The sequence below is a fragment of the Platichthys flesus genome, chromosome 16 (genome assembly GCF_949316205.1).
Source record: "Platichthys flesus chromosome 16, fPlaFle2.1, whole genome shotgun sequence".
Lineage (NCBI taxonomy): Eukaryota > Metazoa > Chordata > Actinopteri > Pleuronectiformes > Pleuronectidae > Platichthys > Platichthys flesus.
This window is the reverse complement of record NC_084960.1, coordinates 15,596,820-15,609,809: the sequence shown is the minus strand read 5'-3', so window position 1 is coordinate 15,609,809 and position 12,990 is coordinate 15,596,820. Positions and strand designations below refer to the sequence as shown.

At 41.6% G+C, this 12,990-nt stretch overlaps 1 protein-coding gene across 1 annotated transcript; it reads right to left on the bottom strand.

Annotated features, from left to right (window-relative positions):
* Positions 1-91: 91 nt before the first annotated feature.
* Positions 92-11,637, bottom strand: LOC133970398 (TBC1 domain family member 10B-like). The gene is made up of 10 exons (XM_062407200.1): positions 11,176-11,637; positions 9,161-10,189; positions 8,207-8,306; positions 7,919-8,026; positions 7,135-7,241; positions 6,576-6,690; positions 4,649-4,714; positions 4,368-4,557; positions 4,048-4,202; positions 92-3,899 (listed from the first exon to the last, which is right to left on the bottom strand). The coding sequence occupies exons 2-10, from the start codon at positions 10,168-10,170 to the stop codon at positions 2,964-2,966; spliced, it is 2,787 nt and encodes a 928-aa protein (XP_062263184.1). The 5' UTR covers positions 10,171-10,189; positions 11,176-11,637; the 3' UTR covers positions 92-2,963.
* Positions 11,638-12,990: the final 1,353 nt, after the last annotated feature.

Genomic DNA, 12,990 nt, shown 5'->3' with positions numbered 1-12,990 from the left:
GTAGAGTATAACCAGCAGTCATAGGATCAATAGTCACAGAGCTTGAGGCTGAACATGTTCATCCTCCACAAGCACAGACAGAAACTCAATGATGATTTAATATATTATGGTTTATTACTCATCACAAATGTCATTATCATCAATTAAATACATCAGTTGCAGATCTGAAGGAATGAATTCAATTAGCTATGATTTTATTTCACTTTCGCCAGAGAGTGACATGTAAACTTAAAAACACGACGACACGGGGAGAAAAACAAAACAGCTGAAATGCTTCTTTCAATATTTGCATTGGTTGGTTAATTCCTAATCAAATGTAATCAAGGATGACGATTTCAGGGTCAAGGAGACCTGATGGAAATGGATTTGATTGATTTGTCCTCAATAATGCAGAGCCAAGTGCCGATTCCACGAGGAGGAAATCACAGGATCGCAAGAGACTAATTTGATCAGTGCGACGCCTCGAGCCCTCTGAACACAGAGAAAGGACGCGGTCGTTAAAAGACGAGCTGCGAGGATGTATTGCTCTAGAAATATTGAACTCCACGGGCCTGAACGTGTGCTAATAAAAACACCTAGTGAGGAATAAAATCCATTTTTCCATGGCGTCCATCTGCTTATCTGAATCAGACGGGAAATCAGTGCTGCTGTCGCTACACGCTATCAACAGACATGATGGAGTACGGTTTGCATAGATGTGTTCAGGTTATCCTCTCTAACACTACACTAATCTGTGCCTATAAATGCACTGGCGTCAAAAAGAAAAAGAAAAGAGGAGGGTGTGTGTGATATTAATATCTTCACATGAAAGCCGCGTGCTGACCTGAAGTGAAAAACAGTGGAGGACATGTTGGCGACAAGTACACAAAAGTCCCTCTAATCCTTTACTACGAAAACAGCACAGTTAAAGAGCATCAATGTGTTGCTTTTTTTTGCCATCAAATGGTTTAACAATAACTAGCTGGCACTGTTCTTCATATACTGATGGGGCTCAGTGCCGTTTCATGAATGCATAAATATGTTACAGTACAGGACACTGAGTGTAAATAGGTTAGGGGTTTAGTCCATACGTCATTATGTATGTTACAACACAACGCGGTGAGACAGACATACTTAAGATCTCCAATTAAAGAACGATTCAAAGCTCAAAAATCATCTCGGAGTATATTTTACATTAAGACCTTCAACTCCCAAATGTTCTGTCTGTGTCACTCGTTTCATCATTTGTTCGACCGGAGGCCCCATATTTTTGCCCTCCCCCCGTTTGTTTTAATACTACAATTCAGTAAACCAGAGACTTGTACAGCTAAGTTGACTGAACCAACAGTAAACAATAGCAAAAAGACATGCATTGAAATGGTTGTGTAGAAAGCGGAGGACTCAACGTGCAAATAAGGGAAAGGGGAGTTGAAAAACAAACACTTTAAATGATCCTCCTGCAACTACACCGTGTAGTCCCCTATTGTTCCAGTCATCCAGGTGTCTCTTACACGCATAGAAAAATACTCAGATCCAAAATAATAATAATAATAATTCATAATATACTATATTTGATTAAATTAACCACTTTATACATAAATACATCATAGCCCGAAGGTCAAAGGTCAGAGGTTAATGCTACATTGGCACACCTGGCAGTTCCAGTCAAGTGGCTTCCTATAGGTCCTCGAGGCACAGATTTCAAACTGTGAAACTGGCCCGTGGAGACTCTTCTACCTCACTACGGTAACGGAGTGGATAACTTAAGTGGTGCTTTGTGACCAAATCACAAGTGCAAAAATCATCCTTCATTCTCTTAAAACACTCAAAATCACATTCTAATGATGAGTTGATGAACTTGAGTTCTTATCCCCATTCTGAAATTTGGCTAAAATAAATGCATATACGATTGTTTGTTGAAGCAAAATAATACTAATTTCAAAGACATGGCCGAGTGTTTGAAGTTTTTCCTTTTGATAAGCGTTGAACCTGCTTTTTCGCTAAGATTCAGAAACTCAGACAGGAGAAATGTTAACCGGGGACTTGGAATAAAATCGATGAATCTCCCTGTGTGTTTTGTCATAGACAAAAGCAAACAAAAAATGTAATATTAAAAATGGCCACCAATACCTGGTGTCTGGTTGTACTTTTAAACTTTCTCCCTCTTTTTCTCTCTGTCAGATTGAATCCAGATGGGAGGGAAGAACCACACAGAAGATTCAATGATGACAAAAAAAAAGCAGGCAAAGGGAGACTGAAAAAAGGGAGGCCACACAAAGAACAGTAACACTTTTCACTATACTACTAAGGCACACACTCACTCACAACATTTAACATGACAATAAATACATCCTCAACAACATAACTAGCATGTTTTTTTTCAGTGCCTGCATTTGAGACGACTTCAAAAGGGTTTTCATCTTCTTCTTTTTCCCAGTCAGCAGATAACCTGTCCACAGATGAGAACAGACGGGTGTACGGAGTGCTAACAACATCCTAGGTACTGTAGGTAGACTTGTTATTTACATACTCTATGGCACCAATAACGATTTCTGCAAACATTAAACAAACCCTCGAGTCGATGTTTCTCAAACCACTGCCATCAGTCGGATTAAAAGAAAAATTGAAATGAAAATAATTTAAAAAAAACTAAGAGAAAATGGCCGATCCTTTGAACAATGATTCAGACTCACAGCCCGTGCTCCAGTTGAAAAAGGATATTTGTCCCATCTTCATAAAAATCGATGAAAAAGAAAACATTGAGTGAGGGGGCAAAGGCTCCCCGAGGTGCTATTAAAACCATGATCCAGTTTTCTCCCCCATAGTCCTGCGACTACATTAAGTCTGAAATGATGCTTTGTACAGGAAGCTATCCCATTTTTGTTAATCTATCAATCGGTTTCTGGGGAGGGGTCTTTGTTGCCCTGACCTCTCTTTTTGTTCTGTGTCCCTTTTCATAATCCTGGAATGACGGGGGGGGGAAACTAGGCCGAATCTTTCGCTGCTGTGGCTCCATTTTTGTCTTCAGCCTCTCCTCCTCCTTTGTCCTTTTTCTTTCCTCCTTTCTTTTTCTCTTTTTCTAGCCTCTCCTTCTCCCTCTTCAGCCTCTCTTTTTCAGCCTTATCCTTTTCCTTCTTTTCCTTCATTTTTTTCTTCTCATCTTCCTTTTCCTTTTTCTTGGTGTTTTCTTTGCTTTTCTTCTTCTTCTTTCCTTCTTCCTCTCCGGTTGTGGCGTCAGCCACTGCCACCGCTTCTTTTTTTGACTCTGGACATAGGGCCAGAGGGGAGTTGTTTGCAGTAGGTGAAGGGATAGTTGGAGTTATTTGCTCTGAGACTACCTTCGGGGAGGGGGATAGAGTGTCGGGTGGAGGTGGTGTTGTGCTCTGTACTGGGGCTGAAGCTGCAGGTTGGCCTTGTGCTAAGGAGCCTTCTGCGGGCTGAGCAGGCTCACGTGATGGGCCAGCCGCACTCACGACCAAGGGGCTCTGAATGGTGGGTGGAATTGCCCTCTGACCTGCCCCCGGGGGAATGGGGGGTTTGTGGTTGGGGCCTCGACCCGGGATTGATGTTACTACAGGTGGCGACTGAGGCGGCAGGCCGTCCATTCCTGAGGGCCCTGAGAAGGAGCCCTTCTTGCTTTGGGATAGGAAAGGAGCCCGAGACCTGCGGAAGCCCGGCAGTGAGAGGAGGCTGGATGAGGCCCTGAGTGGTCCTGGTGGAGGGATCGAGCTTCCAAGGAAAGAGAAGCTGCCACCGGAGCTGATGGAGGCAGCGCGTCGTTTGAACTCATAGATGGCTCTCGTACCATGGAGCCGGCGGCCCGGCTGGTGTGTCAGCTCCCCCCTGGACTCCCTCCACTTCCTCACCTGGATGCTGCACTCCCTCTCGATGAGCGCCTCCGTCACTGGGAGTATAACAATCTGGACACATCAGACAAGAATGACACAGACAGAGGAACCAAAGATTACTATACCGGGCACTACGGGGCAAAGTGACTCATAACTCATCAGTCTGAGTAAAAACAGAAGCAGATTTAAATCCTATGTGTGTCTGTGCAGGAAAACTCACCTCCTGTACTATTATTTCCTCTCTGACACTTTCGGGAGAAATGTTTCTCAGGCGCTCCATTGTTTCATACATGCCCTGCAGCTCTCGAAGTTTATCCACTGAGCCAAGCATTTGTTTCAGTAGCACCAGGCCCACCCGAAACACTATTTTCACTCCTGCAAAAACAGACCTCAGTTAGCTTTCTGACAAACTACAGAGCAAAAATTATCAATACTTAACTACTGTACTTAATATATACATATATACACTGAAGCTTAGATGAACATTTCGAGATGTAAAAAACGAGGGATACCTATGAACCACTTAATTATGAAAGATACCTTCACAGAAGAACATGTCCCATACACGCAGGACACAGGACCATGGCAAAGTGCGTGAGAAGATGCACATGAACCACTCAGTCATGTAGAGGATTGGGTCAATCTTGAACTTCTTGAGGTGACGGTACGCCATCGGACATGTGCGTCGTAGCAGAGAGAAGAAGATCTCGCCATCCAGCTGGATCGCTTCCTAAGAGGAATTTAAAAAAAGACAGATCAATAAAGCGAAAATAACTGACATGAAGTTCTGAATAAAAAAAAAGATTTGTTCATTCACTCACCAGCCCCGCGCTGTAGTAGCCAGGGAGATATTTCTCACATATCTGTACGAGGCACCAAAACGCTTGCTGAGAAACAAGTGAAAGTGAAGAGTTAACGTTTGCAAATAAAAGCACATGAGGATTAAATGTTTAAATGTTTAAATGAACACAGAGTGTAGAAGCACCACTGCCATATCAATTCCTGCTTCTATTTCCTGCTTCTTTTAAAAATAGAACAATACGCACATTAGTCATTAACTAAATATTCTCTCCTTCTTCCCGTGTTTGTTGTGAGCAGGAAACAAATATGACAACTAACAGACACAGGTCTTTTTCTCACATTTACGGTAGTCTTATTTTAACCTGCTCTGCTTTTTCTGTATTTACGATAGTAAATACTGGCGGCACACGAAAGAGTTCACTTCACTGAACAAGAGAAAGTGGGAACTGAAAAGCAGTTAAGTTTTTAATGTTCGTTTAGATTGATTCTATGTGAAATGAAGTTATATATTAAGAAAAAATAAACAAAAGGGGGAAACTCAAACTACATCTTTTTAATTATTTTTTCAAAAATGAAGCATTTTATTTTAAGATGATTTTTACAGAAGCTCTATATTTTTTATTCAAACCTTATTTTACTTAACACAAGAAAATAATATTAATTTAATTATAAGAGTACATTTAAGTGTGAAAGTTTATAATAAACACTGTTGAATGGCTATTGAATTATACTTATTTTATTTGTTTGTTTTTTTATTCATGCAGACATTGATCCAACTACAAGGTTTTGAAAGACTGTTAAACGCGAATTTACACAGTGTTCTGATATTCCTCCAGAAAGTTACTTGAATTTTACTTTGGTTTTCATGTATTTTGTTGATGAACAGCTTAATGTAGATTGATATATTCCTTTTGCTTGAATGTAACAAGCTCTTGCACTCATTTCATTTTGGAGCGATATGGGACTTTAAAAGGCAGATTAGCAGTTCAGACTGGGCTATTTTTTTATGTGGAATAATGCCTGGAAGTGCATATTTTGTTAAATAGAATAATAAATAAGATAAATAAATATAAATGACACAAGTTTCTAAATTTTTTATAAATCCATTATTATTTAAATATATTAATAAAAAATAATCGTTAGATGAATCGATAAAAGAATAATGTAGCCCTAATATTTGACACTTACAGATAAACACAATTTGTCTAGACCCAAAAATATTTATACAGTTACACATTTGTTTTTTTCAGTTTTCGTTTTTACTAACTCCTCTCTTTTCACATTTAATCGTTAGTATTTTATTTCAATCTTTGTTAGTGCTTTACTATTTCATCTATAACATTTCATCCTTCTTTGTTCAACTACATTTGGTGTTTCCTCATTTGTTCTTCACTTCCTGTTCTCATTGTTCTGGTCTGTGCTAGAATAGGAGTGGGTGGAAGAGTGGGTGGAGGGTTGGGGATTGTTTTTAAACTGTAATGCAGCTCTTGTTACATTGTTTGCATGAAAAGCTAAACAAATACAGTCTGACTCATTCAAATTAACTAACTGCTACTTGAGGATCATGTTAGTCAGCAGTATCACCAGACCATGGTCTGTTATCTGCTACCATTTCTAAATTAGTAGGTAACCTCAATGGAATAATTCTGCCTCATTCAAAATCATACTTCGGTATACTACATATTTTACAGTTTTTGTGAGGCATGCTCATGTTTGTAGTCCCTTTGTAGTGGAGTAACATGTCAATGAAGATATTAAACTGTTTTTCTTCCTACATTTTAGTCCAATTGTGGTAACAGAATAATAACACAAGTATTTCTGAAGCTTTGAAAGTAATCAGTCTGTTCATTACATTGGTAATAAGCATGACATTAATGCTGACGAAACCCTTTCTGTATCCCATAGACTTAGTGACAATGTGTCCCCCAACGGCTTACCCCCCCTTACCTCAGCAGGCATGTGCATGAGCAGCACTGCGGCGACGGGAGCCTGGGCCTGGCAGTATCCCTCATCAGGCCGATAGATGGTGTAGGCTTTTAGGATGCGGTACAGGTCCTGTTGGCTGCATGAACAAAGACTTTATTATCCAGTGGTCAAATCTACTAAAACACTAGAAATCCAGGAGAATCAAACTCACAGAAATCTGGTTAAAACAAAAAATATAAAACAAAATGATAGAACATTTCAATCACTTCCTGAAGAAAATAAGACTGTTGGTTTACAAATAATTGCTGGTGCTGCTATTTTCATCCTATTAATATTTAAACCATAGTTGTACAGTTTAATCTGTTACTCGAAAAACCCAATTTCCAATGGTAATCATGTATTCTTACTGACAGACATGTCCTAGATACAGTTCTCAGGCCAATATAGATCACTTCGTGACATTGACCTGATATAGATCCACCAGCCACAAGCAGATAAGCCAAGCTTGTCTACACAAATATTAGTGGCTTATATACAGTGTGCAGGAGTGAAAAAGACTAAAAGGTTTTGGTTTTTTTACCCATGGCCCCCCCGAGCAGCAAACATCTCATGGAAGGGGAACTGTCTGTGGAGATCCTTCTCTATAATGTCCAACCATTTAGCCTCCCCCTGTTCTCTCTCCAGCTCCTGCAGTGACATAAAAAAGAATACACATGTTTTAGATTAATTCTCATTATCTTTTGGAATACTTAAATAGATGAATTAGCCATTGAAGTGCGTGAATATGACCGCAACTGAGAGACAATGAAACAAAAACTAAAAAAGATAGGCGCAAACTTTATCCTCAAACAACATAAACAATACTAATCTGACGGCTTGGACTCAGACCCAACTAAGGCCAGACCCCGCTCTACTGTGGACATGGGGGCAGAGCTCTGACAGGCAGGATTACCGGTCATGATAAGAGGCTTACAGCTCACTAGGTGTGCGCCTGCGCCCCTTTAGCACCCCAGGAGCTGAAATTGGCCTACTCAGCCACATTTCCCCTGACAGTGAACCCCACTTTGAGCAAGTTCCTCAGTCCAACTAGCAGCTTTGCCACAGCTCTAAAATGTTCTCAAACTAAAGCTTTCTGTGGGGGAGCAAGGGAAGTGCAAGAATTAAGGGAGCATATTCGAAGAGTAAAAATAATTTAGGTGTCCGGTGACTGGGAATAAAAGTATTTTCCAATTATTGTTCAGATAATGCCCAAAGCCACATATAATGTAACTGTACACATGTCTTTTAATATATACCTTCTGTTTTACCCTCTTCATTAAATATATAAATTGTCATTAAACAAATAAATATGAAGACAGTGATACCTCAAATTTCCCGGGGTTGGCGTCTAAGAGATCCTGGCTATTAGACAGCAGCTGCCAAGCTTTGGATCTGAGAGAGGATGGAATGCCCTTCCTGCAGCGCAACTTCACCTATAACACGCAAACAGATACACAGGGAATTAGCTTTGAAATAATGTAAAGTATAAAAGTAAACAAGTACAAAATCAAGTACATTTAAAAACACTGAAACACTGCCAATGGTTTGTGATTCAAATTTCTAATTTTAGATAAATCCCACGAGACAAACATCTGACAGGCTGCCATGCGTACCTTCTGGAAGCGATGTTTGGTCCACTTATCCCAGTTGTTGAACATATCAATCCATTTCATCTCCCTCTGTCTGGCAACTTCGACTCTGAGTTCCTTTTCACTGCAATAGTGAGTAATATAAAATGACACCATCGTTGACAGAACTGGGCTTTGGACTTTTTCTTTTTAATATTCCTAAAAATAGCAAGGCTGTATTCAAGTACCATCAACCATCTCATGTCACAAATGGATTACCGCACATTATCTCTAACATTCATTTGCACATCCTTAGCCAAACCGCGCAGTTACAAGACATCCTTAACATTGACCAAAATGCACTGCCGCTACTGATGGTAGATCAATAGACTTTTAATTATTTAACAGTTGGAGAGCAATTAGCTTGTCAGAAGTAGAAGCACATCTGATTTATTTATTTTTAAATAGAGGAAGACAGCAGATGGGTGTGAGGGGGTGATGGCACCGAGTCACACAGTCAGTACATATTGAGTCACAAAAAAAAAAACGCTCTAAGCATTATCTGAGTCAGACCAAGGGGAAATAAAAGATAGTCAGATACGTTTAGAGCCGCAGACGGGAGAGGAAGACAGGAAAGCAAGGGCGAGACCAAAAGGAGATGATGTCTTTGGGGTGAATTGATGACAGAGTGACTAAGATTTTAGGACAAGGCAAAGTGGTCAATTGAAAGAATATAATTCAGGCAGGATTTACATACAGTACATCTGTGTAAACTAATTCTCAGGTCATAAGTCCAAGTTCTGTAATATTGTAAACATAAAATATGTGTCTCATTTCCCTCCTTCATAGAACCGTACTGAATATGCATTTCTGATTTTATAATATCTTACGATTTTGTCATTAAATATAATCAAACAGAACTTAAAGAAGACATAATCAATATTCTGCAAATTAGCCAGGAGTGACCTTGATGTGTGAAGTTAATGTCCTAATACATACCTGCATTCACTGTACTGATTGCCACCCAGGAAGCCATATTTATCAGTGCGCTTGACCGTCAGGCCGTTGATCTCCGAGTCTGAGCCAATAGAGCTCCCATCCTCTCCCAACCCAGACAGGGATTCCAACGTCCCTGACATAAGGCTAGCCGACTCCAGGTAGCTGAGGGTATCAGGGGCTGGGCGGGGCTTGGGGTTGTACATCGGGAGGGCACAGGCTGGCTCATGGATCAATGGGACAGTGGGGCTGGGGTGTTCGCCCCCGGCCTGGGTGCTAGGCTGCTCTGCTTTCTCTGCTTCCTTGGGGGCGTCGGGCTTTGGGGACAGAGGGGGAGGTTGACTTTGGGGGTTTTGTGTTTGTTGAAGTGGCTGAGGATTCTCCTCTTCGGCTGTTGCTGTCACTGTTGGTGATGCTGTACTGGTGGATGCTGGAGGAGCAGGTGTGGGATTGGAATCTGCAGTGGTTTGGGGTCGGTCTGCTGAAAAGTGACCACCATCCAAGACGGGATTTGGTGCATGGGTGACATGCACATTTGGATAAAGGTTAGGAGCGGGATTAAGATCAGGAGAGGGGGATGCCTGTTGTTCTTCACTCTGAGCTGAGGGCTGAACCGATAGTGCTGGTGTCTCTGTTGCAGTATTCACAATCTCTGCAGCAATGTGGTCACTAGACAGAGACTCCTGCTTAACGTTAGGAGCTCCAGGTTCTACATTTCTCCCTGTTGATTCCTCATTCCGAAGAACCTCAGGTATCAATGATGGGATGGTCTCGTCAGTGGTTTTGAGATGACTCAAGGGTGGTAGGGGATTCTCGGGTGAACTCCCCGACAGTGCTGTAGAAGTGTTTCCAGTAAGAGTGTTGTCATTGTAGAGGGCAGACTTTGGTTTAGACTCCAGAGCAGAGTTGTTGGGAACAGGGAGAGAGGATGCAGAGGATGGAGGGATGGAGGGAGCTGCATGCGGGTCACCCAGCGCAGATGGTGATGGGGATAAGGTGGAGAGTTCAGCCATGGTTCCACCCTTATCTCTTCTTTACAAATAGAGAGAAAATTATGGAGGACAGTTATTCTTTTGCCAAAGGGAAACTATCCATCATGTTATAACTTCAGCAATAAACCATCTCTCCAACCTCTACAGAGATGATAGAAGTACACAGTATGATGCTGAAAACTGCAAAGGTTAACATTTGACATAAATTGAGGGAGATAACAAATTATAACTGTTAAAAAAATTGAATGAAAAGAAAAGATGGAGAAGCAGTTAGAGAAGAGAACTATTTAAAGATCATAAAACTATGATTCTTACAATTCATGGGAAATTATGTGCAGATAAATACATTCTTATGTGGAAATACATATCTATATATATTTATATATATATAGTTTTATAAATATATATATATATAGACAGAGAAATAGAGATTTTGCAAATAACAATAATACTACAAAAACATTTAATGTGTCAACCTGTCCTATTTACCCACTTATACAGAAGCGAATTCCACAAGGTTAATCTATTTTTGCAAGATGAAATGTTATTTATTATTATTAAAGAAAAGCACGTGAAAGCATCTGTCAGCAGACTCCACATTAAAAAGGAAAAGACACAACAATATTCCGCTTTATCGAAATAATTCTTTACTGTGAGCAAAGCAGTATATAATATAATTTGAGTTTATCAACAAAGCACCATGGAGAACCATGCTGGTGCTGTGTTTTGCTGATGTAGCAAGGCGCCGTCTACAGCGTTGCTCTCAGACATGCTAGCGATGATCACAACGGCCACTTTATTCTCACAGCCTCTGGAGGCCTCGCTCGGAGCAGCTTCGCTCTTTAGCACACACTCTCGAGAGACGGTTTACTAACAGCTAATGGTCACCAGCCTCCCTCCCTCCCTCTCTCTCTGTCTGTCTGTCTGTCTGTCTGTCTACCAGGCCCAGGCCGAGCAGCTTCCACGGCCTGGTCCATCCCGCTGCACCCGTCAACTGCAACTTCCAACTCGTCTGGCTCAACTCACCGGCGTGTCACTGCGATCCGTCCGCCTGGACAGCCAGGGGGTTCCTATCCGCACGCCCCCCCCGCCACAGCTCCGGCTCCGAAACTTCCTCCGTGAAACGACAACACGAATGACTGGGGCAGGAACCGCTGGACGGGCGTGAGGACCAGGGAGAGCAGAAGTCCGGTGTCAGGCGAGCTAGCTAGCTAGCCTGCTAAGTAACCACCTAGCCAGGTTAGCTTATTTAGCCTGCTGTAACTGTTAGCATTAGCTCTGGTAGTGTTCTGTTTGTTAGTCTAGCTAGCCACGCTCAACTGTGCCCGTTACTTCAGTCAGACGTGTAGACTCGCAGAAACCTCCAGATTCAAACAAGCCTGTAAAGTCACAGTTTTCATCCTGTAGCGAAAAGGCGTCTCGCTGATGGATAGATCAAAGCACAGCGACTAGCGAACACCCAGCAGTGCCAGCACCAGCCGCCTGCATTTCCTACTGACAGCTACGTGCGTGCTCTCGCCAGTGGGGTCGGAGACGCGCACGCATCCGCACAGGAGCCTCCCTTCCACAGCAGGGAAACACGGATGACTCTCATTCACGATATTATATTTTTCAAAAATTACAATCATTTACCACTTTTCGGTTGTCATTAAATTTGTAACCATTAATTTATTATAAACTTAAATCTTTCACAGAGAAATTACAAAATCTTAACTTACTTACGATTAAAAAGTCTGGGGGTAAATCGATACATATACTAACATATGATAGAAAACATATTTGTTATGTTACAATGGTATTTCGCCTCGATGGTTTCTAGTTGCACCAGTAGATGACGCAATTCCCTTTCATAACATGCAGTCCGTTTATGATTTAGCCATGTGGTGATTCACCATAACACAGCTGACACACAAACGTTTTAACTTCTATCTCAGTGGAGACTCTCATTGGAATAGTGCATTCCATAGCCCCTTGGAACACACGGAAGCCCCCAGGCATGCACGCACACGGGTTTGCACAACTATTTATGCTGGAAAAGGTCTTAGGGAGGTAATGAAAGACATTAGGATAGACATACACACACACACAAGCACACACATTTGTACTTCTATGTTAGTGAGGACACTTATTGGCATGTTGCATTCCCCAGCCCGTTACCTTAACCTTAACTAGCCAAACTAAATGCCTAGCCCTAAAGCCAGTTTTAAGCCTCAAATAGCCCTTTGAAGAAGAACCACCAAAATGTCCTCACTTTCCAAAAATGTCTCTAATGGGGCCTACGCTTAAAATTGTTCTCACCAAGATATAAACACAGGAACACACAGGTTTGCACAACTATTTATGCTGGAAAAGGTCTCAGAGAGGTCATGAAAGAAATGAGTAAGGACACTAGCACTCGCGCACACACACACTGTTCTTATATCACTATCGGGACACTTACAGCTGAATGAATAAATAACCAAACCCAACTCCCTTATCACCTAAACCCAAGTGTCAACTCTAATAGCTCAAGGAGCGAAGATGAGCCTAAAAACTGAGACCTCATGCTCAAATTGGTCAGCATAAAGAGGTAAAGATTAGTACACAAACACACCTTTTCATTGGGCACACACTGAGAAATGCATACTGAGGACAGCGGTGCCTCAGGAGGAAGGTAGGCTCTGCATTCCAAAGTGCCCTTGAGCAAGACACTGAACCCCAGGTTGCACCAGACCGCTCTGCTCACAGTGTGAATGGTGTGAGAAAGAAAAAGTGCTGCATATAGAAGCGCTGTATGAATGTGTGTGTGCATGGGTGAACGTGGCTTGTCCTGTAAAAAGAGTTTTGAAAAGCCCTATACAA

Excerpts from the sequence above, each read along its gene's own strand:
- LOC133970398 (XM_062407200.1), bottom strand. The coding sequence starts at position 10,170 with ATGGCTGAACTCTCCACCTTATCCCCATCACCATCTGCGCTGGGTGAC. Across the intron at positions 7,242-7,918 it reads CCAACCCCGGGAAATTTGAG|GAGCTGGAGAGAGAACAGGG; the intron begins GTATCACTGTCT and ends ATGTCACTGCAG. Across the intron at positions 4,203-4,367 it reads GGACATGTTCTTCTGTGAAG|GAGTGAAAATAGTGTTTCGG; the intron begins GTATCTTTCATA and ends CTGTTTTTGCAG.